General features: G+C 45.9%; 1 protein-coding gene across 1 annotated transcript in view; it reads left to right on the forward strand.

The window, feature by feature from the left end:
* The window catches only part of THSD7A (thrombospondin type 1 domain containing 7A), a 740,167-nt gene that overhangs the window by 564,581 nt on the left and 155,224 nt on the right, over positions 1–20,362 (forward strand). The window contains exons 7-8 of the mRNA XM_073677287.1: positions 5,293–5,538; positions 6,107–6,288. Coding sequence (XP_073533388.1) covers positions 5,293–5,538; positions 6,107–6,288 — 428 coding nt within the window. The remainder of the gene's footprint in view (positions 1–5,292; positions 5,539–6,106; positions 6,289–20,362) is intronic.

The raw sequence follows: 20,362 nt of genomic DNA on the forward strand, positions 1-20,362 counted from the left end.
CAACATGGGGCTGTGCATTATCATGCTGCAAGATGAGGTGATGGTCGTGAATGAATGGCACAACAATGGGCCTCAGGATCTCGTCACAGTATATTTCTGTGCATTCAATATGGCATCAATAAAATGCACCTGTGTTCGTTGTCCATAACATATGCCTGCCCATACCATAACCCCACCGCCACCGTGGGCCACTGGATTCACAATGGTGACATCAGTAAATTGCTCTCCTACATGACGCCATACACGCAGTCTGCCATCTGCCCTGTACAGTGAAAACCGGGATTCATCCATCAAGAGAACACCTCTCCAATGTTCCAGACACCATCAAATGTAAGCATTTTTCCACTCAACAACAAACTGCAGTCAGGTGGAGACCCCGATGATGACAAGCTGCAGTCAGGTATAGACCCCGATGAGGACCACAAGCTGCAGTCAGGTGGAGACCCCGATGAGGATGACAAGCTGCAGTCAGGTGGAGACCCCGATGAGAACGATGAGCTGCAGTCAGGTGGAGACCCCGATGAGGACCACAAGCTGCAGTCAGGTGTAGACCGCGATGAGGACCACAAGCTGCAGTCAAGTGAAGACCCCGATGAGGATGATGAGCTGCAGTCAGGTGGAGACCCCGATGAGGACGATGAGCTGCAGTCAGGTGGAGACCCCAATGAGGACCACAAGATGCAGTCAGGTGGAGACCCCGATGAGGACAATGAGCTGCAGTAAGATGGAGACCCCAATGAGGACGACGAGCTGCAGTCAGGTGGAGACCTCGATGAGGATGACGAGCTGCAGTCAGGTGGAGACCCCAATGAGGATGACGAGCTGCAGTCAGGTGGAGAACCCAATGAGGATGACGAGCTGCAGTCAGGTGGAGACCCCGATGAGGATGACGATGCTGCAGTCAGGTGGAGACCCCGATGATGATGAGCTGCAGACAGGTGGAAGCCCCGATGAGGATGACGAGCTGCAGTCAGGTGGAGACCCCAATAACAACGATGATCTGCAGATGAACTTCCCCGAGACGGTTTCTGATAGTTTGTGCAGAAATTTATGGTTGATGGTTGCAGCAGCTGTCCGGGTGGCTGGTCTCAGACGATCTTGGAGATGAAGATGCTGGATGTTGAGGTTCTGGGCTGGTGTGGTTACACGTGGTCTGCTGTTGGATGTACTGCCAAATTCTCCGAAAAATCTTTGGAGACGGCTTATGGTAGAGAAATGAAGATTCAATTCTCGGCCAACAGCTCTGGTGGACATTCCTGCAGTCAGTATGCCGATTGCAAGCTGCCTCATACCTTGCGACATCTATGGCTTTGTGTTGTGAGATAAAACTACACATTTTAGAGCGGCCATTTATTGTGGTCAGCCTAAGGCGCACTTGAGCAATAATCATGCTGTTTAATCTGCATCTGGATATGTCACACCTGTGAGGTGGACGGATGATCTCGGCAGAGGAGAAGATCTCACTAACACAGATTTAGACAAATTTGTGAACAATTTTTGAGAGAAAAAGGCCTTTTGTGTCCATAGAAAAAGTCTTAGATCTTTGAGTTCAGTTCATGAAAAATGGGATCAAGAACAAAAGTGTTGCCGTTATATTTTTGTTCAGCGTACGTTGAGCTTTTACACTACAGATTTCTTCCAAAAATCGCACCACCCCGGTGGCTGTGTGTGGCATTGGAGCTCACCTTTATTCACCCAGGTGGATCTGAACCTTTCTTCTTTTCCTGCCATGTTTTTCTAACTTTTCTCATATTGTGGCCAAAATGCATAAAAAAAATCTTCTAGGAATCCGCTTTTTCCTTCTCTCTAACTTAAAAAAAGCAAAAAAACAAGATTAAAATCCAGATCTGACTGTAAAGCAACAGGTTGCAGCAGGAGCCTTCCTCCAATAGGGGGACACCAAGCATGTTAAAGGGGTTTTCCATCTTTAGAAAAGTGGATCCCTAATGATTCCAAAAATGTGAAGTAACAAAACCAGAGCGTAATCACCCTACCCAGGTCCAGTGTCAGCTATCCGCCACGGCTTCTATCTCTGTGCTTAGTCTGCAGCGGTGGTGTCATGTTGACAACTCGCATAACCGCTGCAGCTCATCACTCAGCAGCTCTTGCTGTCTACATTGGTAGATCTGCTGAGCTCACTGATTGGCTGCAGCGGTGATATGAGCTGTCGACATGACATCACTGCTACTGCCAAGACTCAGGGACCAGCGCAGCGGTGCGGAGCTGGTGTTGGAGCGGGGAGGGTGAGTATTATTGGACTTTATTCATTTACATTACAGGAATCATTTGGGGTCTAATTTTCTAAAAGTGGAAACCCCCTTTAAGTCCTGCCCCTTGGCAGAACCACTGCAAGCAGAAAAAGGAGGCAAACAAGGGAATTAACCCCTTTGTTTCTAGTAGGACGTCTGCAGACTGACTATCCAGAGGAGGGGAGCTGTTAAAGGGGTTTTCCAGGATGATAATATTGATGATTAAGCGTTATGATAGGCCATCTGTATCAGATTGGTGGGATGCCAGAGGTCAGAAGTGAATGTGATCACAGCTGCAGTACCTAAAAACAGCCACCATGTGGCGTATTGAGCAGTGCTGTTCTGGATAGCACACTGTGTACTTCCAGAGCATGCAGGACCTGATAACAGCTGATTGGTTGGGGTGAGGGTGGGAGGCAATTTGATATTAATGCCCTATATTTAAGGTAAGGCATTCAACAGGCATTCAACAGCTAATCCTGCACCTCCCCTTTAAATTGATCTGTTTATTTCTATCATTCCGTTTACTGTTTCTTTAAGAGGAAGGTAGCAAAAGGGTGCTGTAGAAGCTGGGGAGTTTATTATAAGGGTTTGCAGCATCTGGTACATTTTGTTATTTCTACTTTAGCTGCTGCAGAACCTCTTCAGAAGTTGATCTTCAAGCCAATTCATCGATGATTGATTTATAGCTCTTGGGGGACATGCAAGCCCCCAAATGGTCCCCCCCTCCTCGTGTTATTAATTTCCCTTCCGTTTTTTTTACTTATTCCTTTTCAACTTTCCGTAGAGAGAAAAAAACTTTCTTACGTTTCCCATAACCATTGGGAAGGATCCACAAATGCCTTTGCCTACTGGTGCAATCAAATCCCATTAACTATGGAAACTGGGCAATGTAACCAGCAGAATTGTGAATGCAGCTCTTGATGGAGCTCAAGACATAATATCAATACAAAATATGGAAAGGCAAAATATTTTTCAAATTTACTGAATATTTTATACCTAGATGATATCCAATGTAACAATCATGTAACAAAAACACTAACACTGTACAATGAATTTAAAGTGATAGTACCCTCAACTTGTAAATGTCATAGACACAAGGGCTGCGGGCATTACTTTCTGAAGTCTTCCCCGATTTGATGGTCTCATCATTCCTTAATGATAGCACTTAGGTCTCGAGTTCACTCCGAGGTCACCATTACTTGGCTGTTACTGTGAAGCACGATGGACTAATTATAATTACTAGTGAAGTTAACCTCCCCCCAAGCTCAGTTACAACTATGGCAGATTGCCTTCTCTGCTTGCCTTGATGACATTTGAAGCCACCAAATTAAAAAGCCATGGGCGACAATTTTTTCAGTTTCGATCATAGAAAAGATCCGTGTGTTTTGCTTGAAGGTCCTGATTTTATTGAGGGTGAAAGGATCATTTGCTCAGGGGCCTTCACCACCAAAGAGCCCCCCACTACTTCCTTGTCTTCAGCACTTTCTGGTGAACTCTAAAAAGTTTTAATATTTTACCTCCAAGAATGAAAAATAGATTTTTCTAATTGTTATTACTATGGGTCAAAACATCAATGTCACCACCACGGCCAGATGTCCCATCCATAGTGGATGTCAAGATTAAAGGGGTTTTTCACTACTATACGTCCACTCTGAAAGAACTCTAAAGGCCGCAGCCCATCAATGGCCACTGGTAGTATGCAGTGATGAAGTGACAAAAACAATATCTCAGCCCCCAGAGCAGTGGAGTGGCATCTGTCCGGGCGGTGAGGTATACCGTTTAGATTTTATTAACCACATTGGGGACATTCAAAAAGGATTATCCAGTAGTGGACAACCTCTTTAAGTCTGCTAGAAATTATATGATACTTTTACAAGGAAGGTAGCCCGAGGGTAGATCTTGCACACCAATGAGAACAGACTATATCACAATAATGGACTCCAAAGGTCCATCTCATATGGAGGAGACTTTGGAGCTTATCACTTGCCACTGACTCCGGTTGGCTCAAGGAACAGCAGTTTGACACTAAAAGGTTTCCACCAATTTTTAAGGTTCCCATACACTTTAGAAAAAAAGTTATCTGATCCTGACAATTTCTGCAGGACCTGCTGACCATCTAGTGTGTAGAGGAACTTTCCTACTCTCCCTCAACAGATGATGGAAGGAATAGGCATGATAAAGCTCAACTCTCACTCTTTTCATTGTTTCGAGGGATAATTGGAAGTTGTTTGGCAGTTATTTATTCTCATCTGACCCAAACGTTCATCCATATGGGAGATTTGGCCAAATGAGCATTGGGCCATCAACTATCAACTATTAATCTCCAAGCCTCTACCAGTCTTAATCCAGCCATGACTTCTGCACAATTAAGTCCTGGTAATCCATTACTACTGCCAAGTACAACCAAGAAAACTTTCATGCGTTGGATTGATCGTTTAAGTATTCCAAAAAATTATCACTAGGCTTCATGAACCTAGCGGGGCAATGTTCATGTATGAGGACACAAGGAGTCTATTCAGCTCCACTCTATACCACTGCTATACAGTGCTTACTAAGTGTCCATACAATGGAATTATTCTACCCTATGAGCAATTATCCAAAAGGAGAATAGCTTAGAGGCATGGAAAGGTATAGTAGAGCCCCATAAAGGTTTGCGAAAGCCCTACTTTGGCCACCCGTAAACACCATGGCTTTTAAAGGGTTCATACACTGTTAAAGAAGTCCAGTGCCTTATTTTCCAACTTCTCACGACAAACCATGAATTTTCAGAGGTGAATGATTTTGGAAATTATATTTGTACACAAGGATTACGTTCAGAAATATTCTTTCTACACCAATCAGCGTTGGCAGTGTAAAGTGGCACGAGCCCCCAAGGCTTTACGACAGAACGAAAGTAATGTGTGTAACAATGCGAGAAGTTTCTTTAGTGATTATGGAATAGGACACCACAATAAGACGTGATATATTTATAAGTGTATTGAAATATAACAAATATCTTAACATTTCATCCCATGTTAACAATATCTAATATCATCTACAGCTTCTGTGAGCAGGAGAAGTTGCCAATCACTTTCCAAGCATGTGTGGTCGATAAAGACTGTCAATTATCCGACTGGTCGGAATGGAATTCTTGCTCTACGGATTGTAGCTCCTCTCCTCCCATTGGCCATCGGACTAGGAAAAGGAACATCAAACAGCTGCCGGTTGGTCTAGGGGAGGAATGTCCAGAGCTGGAGGAGACAGAATCATGTAATCCTCCTGCAGAAGGATTACAAGCATGCATCAAGTAAGTTTGGCATCAGCTTGTAGAACGGTTTCTTTGGATGCTGTTTCCTTTTTATTATTGTACTCACAATTCTATAATCCTTGTCCTGTGATTGCTATAGAATGACCTTGTTATTGTCCTATGAAAAAAAAAACTAATTTTCAGGTGACCTTCTACAGTCTGGGGGACATGTAGACGACTTTCTGATCTCTTTTTCCATTTTTTTCCATTTAAAAACACAGCACAGTAATTTTTTTTTCAGAATTCACCATATGGTATGAATATTCTGATTTTTTTGGATAGTGATACCAAATATGTTTATTTTATTATTTTTATTTAGACTTTTTTCTTTCCAGTTTGGAAAGAAGGGAGATAGCTTGAATTTGTATATTGGTTTAAGTTTTGATGTATATATATTTTTAGAAATATTTTTAAACTTTATGTTACAATTTTTATGGTTCAGTCTTGGGGAAAAAAACCCATAAAATATTCCAAAATTTTTATTTGGATTTTATAAAAGATATTCTTTAAAAAACCTTCTAATAAAAATTTGGTGTGTGTTTAATGCAATATGTGATCTGTGATCTAGGTATGCATGGAGATCCACAGAATGGACAGAATGTCGGGTCGATCCCCTCCTTAATCAGCAGGACAAGAGACGGGCGAACCACACAGCGCTGTGTGGCGGAGGGGTTCAGACACGAGAAACCTACTGTGTACAAGCCAATGAAAATCTTCTGTCCTATCTTAATACTGTAAAAGACAAGGAAGGTGAGTGGACTTTTTTCTATCATAGAATATACGGAGAAGTATCTACCATTTTTTTTTAATTATTAATACTGGTGGAATCCAATTGGCAAAAAAACAAATTGTTGTCCCATCTTACTTCTGGAACCAAAAAGTACCGTATTTTTTGGACTATAAGACGCACCGTACCATAAGTAGTGTTGAGCCACCCCCGTAGTGTTCGAGTTCGGTTCGGTTCGTCGAACACCCGTATGTTCGCCGAACTGTTCGTCGAACACCTTCGAACACCGTTAAAACCAATGGCAGGCAAACAAAAACACATAGAAACACATAGAAAACACCTTCAAAGGAGTCCAAATGCTGACAAACTGCTCAGAAGACACAACTAACACATGGAAAAGTGACAAGTACATATAGTCATGCGAAAAGAAAAGAGGTGGAGGAGTAAAAGGAGGGGGAGACACAGATATAGGCATGTCATGCCCTTCTAAAATCCAAAAAGTGAGAAGCCGACACGTTCAGTCCGCTCCTGCCCGTGCCACCTCCGTGTCGCCGGGTTTGTGCCAGAGCCGCGGTGAACCCTGACGGCCAGCCCCCCTCTCCCAATACTGGTGCCTGTCCGCTGGTGGGTCGAGCGAGCCCCCCTGTGGTGGAGGCAGCTCTAAGCTTTTTAATTTAAATTGTCTCTCTAATTTGAATGAATACACTTTAAATCCATTTACAAGGATCTATTGGAGGGCAAGTCTCATGCCAGCAGCCGCGTAATTCCAGCTCCAGTAGCGTCCACTAAAGCTGCTGCAGTTAAAAAGCTTTTATAAGGATCGAGCTCGGCTGTCCACCGCAAGGCATCCTACTCCCAGTCCCAGCCCCTATGCCTTGGGGTGCCTCCTGATGCTCTTCACTGAGTATCCCGTGGTCCCGAAGCATTTCCCTTGAAAAAATTAAGTGTCCAAACTGCAGGTGGTGTAGCTTGCTTAACAGCCGGGATAATCCGCTGACTAGCAGACACTGCTACTAGGCACAAAGTATTTCCTGGGCTAGATGCAGTTAAAAATTTGTAATTAGATACTCCCGTTGGATGCTGAGAAAGCATTCCATAGAGTCTCCTGGCACGCCATATATGATTCTCTTAAAATGCTTGGGGTAGGGGTCTAGGGGACCCTTTTATAGCCAAAATCACGGCCCTGTATCACAATACGTCACCTAGGCTGAAGATAAATGGAACTGTAGCACCCTGAGGGCTCGGTTGCTACAGAGGTATTGCACCTCACCCAGAGGTGTGATATCTCACTCTCAGGTAAGGATGTAGTGTGGATCAGGACCCGACACCTGCATGCATTACACCACATTGCCGTGGGGCAGGGCGACCAATATGCCACTGAGATGGGCACGACAGTCCCTGTCCCTGGCTGGAGTGGGGGGAGGGAACACTGAGGAAGGGGAACCCTGTAGTGCAGGAGCAGGGAGGAAGCAGTTCCTGGGTGCATTGAGAAGGGAGTATAAAAGGTGGGCACCATCTTAGTTCAGTGCAGAGAAGTCTGAGCAGAAGTGGCAGGGAGCAGGGGCTCTGCATGAGCTCTGCTCCGGAGGCGGGCCTAGTAACAGAGGCCCAGGCCTGGAAGAGGGAGAAGGAAGGAAGAGGAGCGGAGAAGGCTCCAGGAACGAGGAACGAAGGGATCTCAGGAGTCGCCACCGCACGCCCGAATCCACCTGCGTGGAGGGGTCAGGCCAAAGGGGGAGACCGGTCCCCGAAACTAGTGGAGGCAGGAAACGACCCTCAGCTAGAAACCGGAGGCTCTGACATTTTATGTGGCGCAGCCCCTCGCTACACCCGCTAGGAAGGCACCACATAGGGTCAGGGAAACTGGCGCCAAGTTTACCAAGAGGAGGCCCGAGGCAGCCGGACAGAAGGGTTGGTAAGAAAGGCCAGACAAAGGACACACAAAGGGGGTCCTGTGAAGCGCTCCAAAGTTATCTGGGAGTTGTCTGAGCCCCTCACCTGGTGAGCACAGTACGACGTGGGCAGCCGTTACCTGCAGACGTGGTCTGGATAATAAGAACTGTGAGTAAAGGCCCTGGACTGCATCACTGACTCCGTGTCGTTACTGCTGCTGCCCTGCACCATCACCCCCATCCTCCGCATACACTGCCCTGAGGCTATACTCCTCCCGTGGGGAGTTATGCTACGCTCTGCTGCACCCACAACACCAGCCTCAGCGGTCTGCCCTGCAGCGGCGGTTCACTCTGACCGCAATCCACGGGTGGCGTAGTCGGACATTTAAACATCAAAACCACATAAATAGTTCCGCCACTGGTTTGACCACCCTGAGCCACGGAACCGGGTCGCCGCCACGAAGACTACAACCACCAGCATCCACCAAAAAGGGTCCGGCTCCGGGTGTCCCAAGGCCCAGGGGGTGCGTCAGAACATTTTCATCACCTTTCATAATCACCAATGGGACAAGGCAGGGATGTCCTCTGTCCCCTCTCTTATACATCCTAGTGACGGAGCACCTGCTCTCATCAATTCGCCATAACCCCAATATTAGGTGGATTGAGGTGGGAGGCACCGAGTACAAGTGCTCTCTATTTGCTGATGATGTCCTAGTATATATCACTCAATCACATATATCCATCCCTGCTGTTATGGCTGAAATAGATCACTTTGTTACATGGTCAAATTTTAAAATCAATGCAGCGAAGTCTGAGGCCCTCGATGTCTCCCTCCCTAAATCCATACAGGATTCCATCCAGTCCAACTTTCCCTTTGCCTGGCCCTCACAGGGTATCAAATACTTAGGAATTCCTATTCATAGAGACCTCTCCCATCTATGTTATCTTAATTTTGGGCCCTTTATTGAACAACTCCATACAGACCACGGTTGGCAAGTTAGAACTGTAAGATTCACTACGTGAACCACTGGTGTTTTGTGGAAAAGCACATGTACACTGCGTTCCAAATTATTATGCAAAAAGTGTTTAGGAGTGATAAGGGAAGAATTTGTTTGTTTGTCAGTTAAACTCATTGATGGTGATGTGTGTCAGGGCTCTTTATATCTCTGTAAGCAATTGCAGACACCTGTGCTAATTAGTTTGGCAGGTGTGTCCAATGAAAGGCAAGACTACTTAAGAAGGCTGTCTCACATTATTAAGCAGCCTACATTTTCTGCCAAAATGGGAAAGAAAAAGGATGTGTCGGCTGCTGAGAAGCAACAAATTGTGGAGTGTTTAGGTCAAGGCATGACTACAATCAACATTGTGCGATGATCAGGATGAAGTGTCTTGGCAATCAAGAAGTATGTAGCTGATTCACAGTACACACGTGTGCGTGCTGATAAGGGCAAATTGAGGACTCTTTCCTACAGGCAATTACGTCAGGTTAAAAGAGCAGCGGCAAAAAAGCCTTGTCATAGCAGCAAAGTTTTTGAAGCTGCTGGTGCCTCCAACGTCCCCCGAACAACAAGATGCAGGGTCCTTCAGAGGTTTGCAGCTGTGCATACGCCATTCTGTCGACCTCCTCTATCCACTTCACACAAGCAGAAACGGCTCCAGTGGGCCAAACATTACATGAAGACTGATTTCAAAACTGTTTTGTTCACGGATGAGTGCCGTGCAGCGCTCGATGGTCCAGATGGATGGAGTGGAGGATGGCTGGTTGATGGACACCCCACGCAAACACGGCTACAGCGCCAACAAGGAGGAGGTGGAGTAATGTTTTGGGCTGGAATCATGGGGAGAGAGATTGTCGGCCCCTTTAGGATCCCTGAAGGCGCTAAAGATGAACTCCATAATGTATGTGGATTTTCTCAAACAGCACTTCCTGCCATGGTTCAAGAAGAAGAACCGTGTATTTCACAGCAAGACCATTGTTTTGCATGATAATCTCATGCTGCACATAAAACATCTGCATCTCTGGCTGATATGGGCATAAAAGGGGACAAACTTATGGTGTGACCCCCATGCTCCCCTGACCTCTACCCCATTCAGAACCTCTGGAGCATCATCAAAAGGAGTGTCTATGATGGCGGGAGGCAGTTCACATCTAAGCAACACCTCTGGGAGGGTATTCTGTCCTCATGCAAAACAATTGAAGCAGAAACCATCCAAAACCTGACAAATTCAATGGACGAGAGAGTTCAGAAGCTCCTTTCGAACAAGGGGTCCTATGTGAAAATGTAACATCACCTAGAATAAAGTTTTGAGTTGAAAACTGTTTGATTTCAGTTTCTAATAACCTGCTAATGCTTATAATTTCAAAAATGACCATTTTTTTGGTCTTTATTAAAATGAAAAGGTTGATCGAAAAGTTTGGGGGATCTAAGAGTGTGGCAACCCAGTAGTCATGATTACTTCGAATTCTGACAATATGAGGGTCATGTTGCAGGTAGTGCAGCAAGAAGGCACTTATGTGTCTTGCGCATCTCGGAGCCCCAAAATTATTTTCCGGGCTAAATGCAGCTAAAAATTATTATTAATTTTAAATCTGGTGGAGCTTAGTATAGATGGCCTAATAGGATCAGTGCTGCACACTGCTACAAAGCCCAAATTATTTTCCAGCCAAGATACAGATAAACATGATTAGTAATTTTAAATCTGGTGAAGCTTATTATAGATGGCCTAATAGAATCAGTGCTGCACACTGCTACAAAGCCCAAATTATTTTCCAGCCAAGATACAGATAAACATGATTAGTAATTTGAAAGCTTAAAACGGTTGGTAGGGTGATTTTAACCAATCATCAAGCTTTTACTCTCCCCAGGATGACACAGGGGTAGAAAAGTCGTTTCGGATCCATGATTTGTTCATCTTTATGAACGTGAGTCTGTCTACATTATCAGTGGAGAGCCGCGTGCGCTTATCTGTCAGCACACCATCAGCAGCGCTGAACACACGTTCAGACAGAACGCTGGCTGCGGGGCATGACAAGATCTCCAAGGCGTAAGTGGCTAGCTCCGGCCATTTATCCAGATTGGAAGCCCAAAAAGAGCAAGGGTCCAGTGACACAGTCATGGCTTCAATGTTTACTTGGAGATACTCCTGTACCATCGTCTCTAGGCGTTGACTATGTGTCAGACTTCTTGTCTCCTGTGGCCTTGCAAAGGATGGGCTAAAAAAGTGGTGAAATGATTCCGCAAAATTGATGTTACCAGCAGATACTGTGGTTCTGTTACGGTTTGAGTGCTGAACACTTGACGGTCCCACGGTTGGCAAGTTGGAACTGTGAGATTCACTACGTGCACCACTGGTGTTTTGTGGAAAAGCACATGTAAGATTCTGCAACAGTCTCTGCTGATACTCCTGCATGCGTGCATCCCTTTCTATGGCAGGAATAATTTCGGCAAATTTACTTTTGTACCGGGGATCTAACAGTGTGGCAACCCAGTAGTCAGGATTATTTCTAATTCTCACAATTCGAGGGTCATGTTGCAGGTAGTGCAGCAAGAAGGCACTCATGTGTGTTGCGCATCCAGGAGCACCAAGTCCTTGTTGTGTTGGTGGCGAGGTAACAATCATGCTTCCTTCCTCTGTCCTCTCCCCCCAACCTCGCACAACAGAAATGTGATCAAGGTCTCCCTCATCTGATGAGTCTTCCATCAGTTCGTCCTCCACTTCTTCCTGGGCTCCTGCACCTTCCTCACTAGTTTGGCTGCTACCATGCGCCCTGGTAAAACGATCTCCCCCACCCTCACATGCCTGCCGCCTTGGTGCTGCCGACCGTCTGGACCTTGCAGATGTTAGCCCTTCCGCATACAACTCCTCCTCCTCTACTTCCTCCACCTCCTCTTGTGCCACCACCTGACTCCGAATTCTGTTTAACATGTGCTCCAGCATGTAAATCACCGGAATAGTCATGCTGATAATGGCATCGTCAGCACTAAACATCTTTGTCGCCATTTCAAAACTGTGCAGAAGGGTGCATAGGTCCCTGATCTGAGACCACTCCTCCAGCGTGATTTGCCCCACCTCTGGATCTCGTTGGCCCAGGCTATACGTCAGAACGTATTACACCAGGGCTTGTCGGTGCTGCCACAGTCGCTGCAACATGTGCAGAGTTGAATTCCACCGGGTAGGCACTTCGCATTTTAGCCGGTGAAGTGGCAGGCCCAACGATTTCTGTAGAGATGTAAGTCGCTGAGCTGCGGGATGCGAACGGCGGAAGTGAGCACACAGCGACCATGCCCTCTGCAGAAGGCCATCTAGTCTGGGATAGTGGGCTAAAAATTGCTGGACAACCAGGTTCAACACGTGAGCCATACAAGGCACGTGTGTGACATTGCCCCGGCGAAGGGCCGCACCCAGGTTTGCAGCATTGTCGCACACGGCCTTCCCTGGTTTCAGGTCCAGTGGAGACAACCATTCATGAAATTGGTTCTCCAGAGCTGACCACAACTCCTCAGCTGTGTGACTCACATTTCCCAGACATTTCAAAGTAAAAACCGCCTGATGACGTTGAGCCCTACTGCCAGCATAGTAAGGAGGTGTGCAGGATCCCTTCTGCGCAGTTAGAAAGCTTGTGGCATGACCAGACAGGCTTTGGGTGCAGGTGGAAGACCGAGAGGAGGTTGAGGAGGCAGAAGCAGTGGAGGAACTTTGACATAAAGAGGATTGACGCACAACTCGTGGGGACGGCAAGACTTGGACAGCAGCCTCTTGTCCTGCTGTCACCATAGTTACCCAGTGCCCAGTCAGCGACATGTAACGCCCCTGTCCATGCCTACTCGTCCAAGTGTCTGTGGTGAAATGCACCCTGTCACACACAGAGTTTCTCAAAGAAGCAGTGATGTTGTGTGCGACATGCTGGTGGAGCGCAGGCACACCTTTCTTTGAGAAGTAGTGCCGACTGGGCATCTGGTACTGGGGCACTGCGACGGACATAAGGTCTCGAAAATCCTCTGTGTCCACCAGGCGGAAAGGCAGCATTTCTGTAGCCAAGAGCTTGCAGATGGTGAAATTCAACCTCTTAGCTTTCTCATGGCTAGGAGGAAATGGTCTTTTACTTGTCCACATCTGAGGGACCGAGGGCTGGCTATTGTGCTTAGACGGGGTTGATAAGGGTGTCCCCGGCAAACTGCCGGTCTGTGAGGAAGATGCAGGCGGACATGTTAGGTTGCCTTGATCCAAAGGTGGTGCTATCGATGTCGGACAGCGCTCAACACCAGCTGGTGTTACCACCTCCAAAGAAAATGATGACCTGCCAATCACGCTGGCTGTTGCGGGTAAAGAGGTGGCAGGTCTGCGCCCCAAAACAGGTGTGACTGCTGTCCCCCCAGTCACAGAGGATGAAGAGGCCGCGGATGCACAAGATATGGCAGACGGTGGTTGGCCCGGCCGGCTAGGCCGCATTGTAGCACACTGAGCTTCCCACTGCAACTTATGCTTCATGTCCATGTGCCGGTTCATGCATGAAGTACTCAAACTATGTATTTTTTGGCCTCTACTTAGCTTTTGCTGACAAATGTTACAGATAACACGAGTTGGGTCATCTTTATCGATCTGAAAAAATGCCCAGGCTATGCAAGGCTTAGCACCCATGCGACCTGAAGAGCCACCACGACTTGTGGTGAGAGGCAGAGTTGTGTTTGAGGATGCAGTTGTTGACGTGCTTCCAGTACTACGTCTCTGTCCAGGAAGGCGCAACCTGACCTCGTCGTCACTAGCATCTTCCTCCACCTCCTCTGCTGACCTCATCTCTTGGCTGACTGTGGGTTGACAGTAAGTGGGATCTCCAACCTCATCATCATCACCCTGTGCGTTATCACACCCGTCGTCCTCAGAGCCAACCTGTTCCTGCCCAAAAAACTAAAGTTGTCGCTCCAATCAGGTATTTGAGTCTCATCATCGTCTTCCTCATTGTCTCCACCAACAGGAGTTACAGTTTGGGAATGAGGGTCTACATTATGGTCAGAACCTTCTGCGTCTGGTCCTGGATCCGACTCATAAAGATTCTGGGCATCAGTGCAGATCATTTCCTCGTCTGGATTCACAGAAGCGCTGGAGTCGACCTCTGAGTCCCAGGCTATAGTATGAGTAAACAGCTCTGCAGACTCAACCATCTGTTCTACCTCATACTCAGACGGGCAGCTGGAGATTTGGGAGCTGTGAGGAAGCAAGTGCGATTGGGGTGACACCTTTGAGGACTGGAGTATTTGTGATGTTGAAGTTGATGTGGAGGAGAGCCCACTTAAAGGAGCACTTGATATCCGTTGAATTTGTAGCGATTGGCGTGGCCGTAAGAAAGGGATCTTATCACATTGTCCGCTAAAAGAAGTAGACATTTTAGTTTGGCTGGAAGATGGTCTTTCTTCTGCAGATGTTACTGTTGCTTTAACACCTACCCCACGGACACAACCTTTTTTCCCCTTCCCAACACACCTATTCCCCTTTCCACCAGCAGCAGGCCTTTTTCCACTCATTTTGGTGGTTAACTAATTCACAACTCTGGAGTTGTTTGCACAAAAAAACAATGGATGGGAACCGAGCAGAGCTGAGTGGCCAAACTGTGGTATTAGGCCAAAACTATTGGCTGGGTTAGATGGAGAAAAAAATTATATTCGATTTGCAACCTGATGGAGGTCAGTATAGATGGACTAATAGAACAAGTCCCACACACAGCTAGAAGCCCAAATATTTTTTCAGAGGTAGATGCAGAAAAAAAATATATTCAGTTTGAAACCTGATGGAGGTCAGTATAGATGGACTAATAGAGAAAGTCCCACACACTGCTAGAAGGCCAAATATTTTTTCAGAGCTAGATGCAGATAAAAATTATTTTTAATTTGCAACCTGATGGAGGTCAGTATAGATGGACTAATAGAGAAAGTCCCACACACTGCTAGAAGGCCAAATATTTTTTCAGAGCTACATGCAGAAAAAAATTATATTCAGTTTGCAACCTGATGGAGGTCAGTATAGATGGACTAATAGAACAAGTCCCACACACAGCTAGAAGCCCAAATATTTTTTCAGAGGTAGATGCAGATAAAAATTATTTTTAATTTGCAACCTGATGGAGGTCAGTATAGATGGACTAATAGAGAAAGTCCCACACACTGCTAGAAGGCCAAATATTTTTTCAGATCTAGATGCAGATAAAAATTATTTTTAATTTGCAACCTGATGGAGGTCAGTATAGATGGACTAATAGAGAAAGTCCCACACACTGCTAGAAGGTCAAATATTTTTTCAGAGCTAGATGCAGAAAAAAATTATATTCAGTTTGTAACCTGATGGAGGTCAGTATAGATGGACTAATAGAATAAGTCCCACACACTGCTAGAAGCCCAAATATTTTTTCAGAGCTAGATGCAGAAAAAAATTATATTCAATTTGCAACCTGATGGAGGTCAGTATAGATGGACTAATAGAATGATGCTATGCCCAAAAGATTTTACTTCACTAGGTGCAGTAAAAAAATTGGTATTCTATACACAGGTGGTATATCTTGCAACACAGATAGGCTACTCCACTGACTAACACACTCTGCAATAGGCCAAAAAGGATTAGCTTTGCTAGATTCAGCCAAATGCTGTGAAAAAAACTTGCACAGCACTGGCACAGACCTGCCTGGCAAAAACTGATAGGAACTGATGTAACCTAGTCCTGAAAAGGACTGCAATTACAATTAGTCTTTACTCCCACAATCTATCTATTTAAGAGCACAGACCTGCCTGATAAAAGTCGTAGGAAATGCTGTAACCTAGTCCTTAAAAGGACTGCAATCACAACTATTCCCTACTCCCAAGCTATCTGTAGATTTGTGTGAAAATTGGTTTGAAATTAACAAGGTATAGCGCACACAGCAACAGCAGTGCCGTCTAACACGCAGCTGCAGCAGTGAGAAAATGGTGGCGACGGGGAAAATGGCTTGGTCTTATAGGGCAAGGACATGTGACATACACTGCCAATGACACATGCCCTTGCTTGTGTGAAAAACAGCACTTCGCTCCGTGTGTGCGCTGCTGATAGGCTGACAGATTGCACCTCCCCACTGCAAATGCGGGAAAGAGAAAAAAAAATGGAGATCTTCATTGTTCCTGCAGAGATCCATCCCCTGCCCCTCCCCCCGCCCCGCTGTACACTCAAACTGCGTATTAACATTAATTTTCATCATTACTGAGAAAAAATCCAGTTATGATTTTGGTGCACGAACAGTTATCGAACATAACCTCGAACAGCCGATTTTTTCTCAAATCGTTCGTGTTCGCCGAACGGCTCGAACACCGCCCAAAACAGCTCGAATTTGAGATTGGCGAACAGTTCGAGTAGAACAACGCTCATCTCTAACCATAAGATGCACCCAAAATTTTAGGGTGGAAAATAGGGAAAAATAATAATTTTTATCAGATAGGGGTCCGTCTAATAGTCTGAATAGGTATCTTACCTGGGGGGGCGGTGGAGCTGGGGTGACAGGAGGCAGGGTCCTGGGGACCTGGCCTGGGGTGCTGGGGGCCTGGCCTGGGGTGCTGGTGGCCTGGCCTGGGGTGCTGGTGGCCTGGCCTGGGGTCCTGTGGGCCTGGCCTGGGGTGCTGGTGGCCTGGTCTGGGGTGCAGGTGGCCTGGCCTGGGGTGCTGGGGGCCTGGCCTGGGGTGCTGGTGGCCTGGCCTAGGGTGCTGGGGGTCTGGCCTGGGGTGCTGGGGTCTTGGTGCCGGTGTATTGCTGTGGTGGTGGAGCGGGATCGCAGGGCGGCGGCGGAACAAGAGGTGAGGCGGGCCGGTATCTGGCTGGGAGCCGGGCCTGGCCGGGCATCAGGGCAGGTGTATTGCTGTGAGCAGAGTTTGCAGAGCAGAGTGAGTGGCTTCCAGTGGCCGCGGCCATGTTCCTGAAGCTGTGCTCTACAGGAAAATGGCCGCCGACTCAGCAGAGCGTATGCACCGGCTCCGGTGGCCATTTTCCTGTAGAGCACAGCTTCAGGAACATGGCCGCGGCTACCGGAAGCCGCTCACTCTACTCTGCAAACTCCGCTCACAGCAATACACCGGCCACGGTACCCGGCCAGGCCCGGCCCCCAGCCATATACCGGCCCGCCTCACCTCTTCTTCCGCCACCGCCCTGCGATCCCGCTCCACTACCGGTAAGTTGCGTTCGGACCATAAGACGCACCCCCCCATTTTCCTCCCAAATTTGGGGGGAAAAAAGTGCGTCTTATGGTCCGAAAAATAGGGTAATCATACTACGTCTGCGCATTGTAGAGATCACACGTGCACATCGCTCCTTCCACGTTCATGGCTACCTCTCCAAAAGCACTCAGCCACTTGGGATTCCTTAACATATATAGAGGAACCACCATCTTTCCAAAAAGTAAAACTTGGGGGCAATCAGTATATACATTACCCATATGGAGACTTCCAACAAATACAGGGGAAAGTAGTGTAGATCCTCCACGAGGAGGAAACAAGAGATGAGCAACATGTTCTTGGCCATTATCAAAGGATAGGATTCGTAGCTGGGTTGACCAAACACATAGGTACCTCCACATTCCTTGAAGATGTTGTTTCAAGAAGAAAACTCCTTTCCATATTACCTATGAAATTCAAGGATCCCTCTATTCGGCCAAATGGCGTACCAATACCAAAAAACAGCCCTTGCTCTGGTGGACCAGACGTGGTGGACCTTTTCTTTAAATGGCCAGCATGTATGTCACATTTCAGCCATTGCAATGTTTGGCTAGTTGCAATGTCCCTAGCAATTTCAGAAGAGGATTTCAGGAGTTCAGACCTTGACATTTCATTGTCTTCAGTCGAAAAAGGATTTCTATTGATAAGGCAACCATTTTAACCATTGAAATAATTTAAAATAGCCACATGGAGAAGCAAATATCATTACATCTTGTAGGTTTCATCAGAAAAATGTTACAATTCTCAAGTCCTCAAATTGTTCTTTTCTCCTTCTTCTGTTCTCCATGCTTTGTGTGGCACACACCAGATTTTATCTGGTTTCAGGTGTGATTTTCATATTGCCCACGCCTGTTGCTTGCCACAGGTGAGTTTGGATGAGCATGACATGCTTGAAACAAAGCTGCTTACCCACATTTTTGCAAAGGTGCCAACAATTTTGCCCCTTTTTGGGTTTTTGTGTGAAATTATGTCCAATTTGCTTTTTTTTCTCATTTTTTTGTGCTGTTCCATCACATACAAAGGAAATAAACATGTGAATAATAAAACTCGTATAATTGCAATAATTTTCTGGGAGAAATACTTCATTTTCTGGAACAATTTCAAGGGTGCCAAAACTTTCACCATGACTGTAGATGTCACTAATGGATTCCAGTAAGTATAATGGGAGCCCTAAGTTTACATTTCTCTGTTTCCCACCCAAGCAATAAAAAATTTATGGAAATGGACCATTTCCAGAATCCGCCCATGGAGCAAAAATCCCTTTACTGTTAGTATAGACAAAATAGATGTTACATTAAGGCTGTGTGCCCACGATGCGGATTTAATGCGTTTCCGTGGCTGCATTTCCGCCACGAAAACGCATTAAAAAAGCATGTTAAGTTGTCTGCCATGTTTCCCAATGATAATCCTCATGTGCTGTGCACATGCTGCGCAAATTTCCGCTGCGGATTATCATTGCGGAAAAATCCGCAGCACGACCATTAATTTTGCGGAATCGCAACGAAATCGCCGCCATTGACTTGCATTGGACCGCATAACATACGCATGACTACATGTACACATGTGGATATTATGCGATTCAATGTGCGGATGGTACCCGGGTCTGGAGAAGAAGAGACTTTCCTCCAGATCCGGGTACCATAGTACCTGTAGTTAAAAAAGAATTAAAATTAAAAAAAAACATTATACTCACCTTCTGATGGCCACCGGTCTTCTATCCGGCACGTTTTGGCTTCCAGGTGGCTCGCTATGGTAAAAGGACCTTCCATGACATCATTTAGTCATGTGACAGGTCACGCGACCGCCGACTGTCACATGACTAAATGACGTCATGGAACGTCCTTTTACACAACCGCGAGCCACCGGGAAGCCAAGACGTACCGGATAGAAGACCGTGGGGACATCGGAAGGTGAGTATAATGTTTTTTTTTATTTTTCACCATTTTTATTCTTTTTTTACTATTGATGCTGCACTGCAGATGAGCGATTTTTTTACTGACCGTATGAGTGTGTGAAAAAAGTGGCGGCGTGCACCAGTTTCTTCCGTAAATCGGATGAGACTCGGCCATGCAAGTCTATGAGTGCAAAAAAAAAAAATAGCAAATTCCATACGGAACCACAGTCCAGCATCCAGTTTTTGTGGATACATTTCAATTCTGTTACATAGGAAACAGTAAATCGCCTTGTAAATTATTAATAGCTGCTGCTGTAAAAAAAAACAAAAAAAACACATTGTACATGGATGACAAGTGAAAAAAAATTATCCGAGTTTTCGGGATGAAACTCTGACAGTTTTTTATACGCTCCTGTGAACCCGGCCTTAGGATGACTTTACATGTGTCAGATTTTTCACAAAAATTTCTGCCACTGAAATTCAGTTCCATGTCAATAGGTTCATTTTTACCGCGAGAACATCGATTTCTGCATCTCCTATTTAGATGGATTGGAAAATTACCAAAATTTCTGCAAAAAAAATCTGCCACGCATGTGAATGGGTCCTAAGATAAAGTTAAAATGATGGAGAAAGGGGTGCTGAGAGCTACTTATGTCATGCACCAGCTCACTACCCCATTGTCCCCTAGATCCTTCACTTGGCATACCAAATTATGAAATAAGTTTTTCCTTAAAGGGGTTGTCTACTTTTTCTTTATTTTCCCAGCTGTGTCGCGGACATGATTTTGTGGCACTTACTAATATATAAATATTAGTGCCGCCTTTCTCGTAGATTGCACAACTCTCCTGCTGTCAAAATAGCTGCTGATGGAGGATGTTGTGACCTGACTGCCTCCGATTTAAAGCGCTGCACATGGAGGACAAGGAGGAGGCTGGTGGCCACATGCTCCTCCATTACTGACCATTATGAGTACAGGAGGACTGTGTGGTCTATAAGGAAGGAGAAGAACCTGTAATACTTTTATTTTAGTAAATTTCACTAAATCATTTTCTCAACATATTTGGTAAACTTGAGATAGAGTGGACAACCC

This window comes from Phyllobates terribilis, unplaced genomic scaffold, assembly GCF_046119375.1.
Source record: "Phyllobates terribilis strain yellow unplaced genomic scaffold, ASM4611937v1 Scaffold_4__5_contigs__length_816908805, whole genome shotgun sequence".
NCBI lineage: Eukaryota > Metazoa > Chordata > Amphibia > Anura > Dendrobatidae > Phyllobates > Phyllobates terribilis.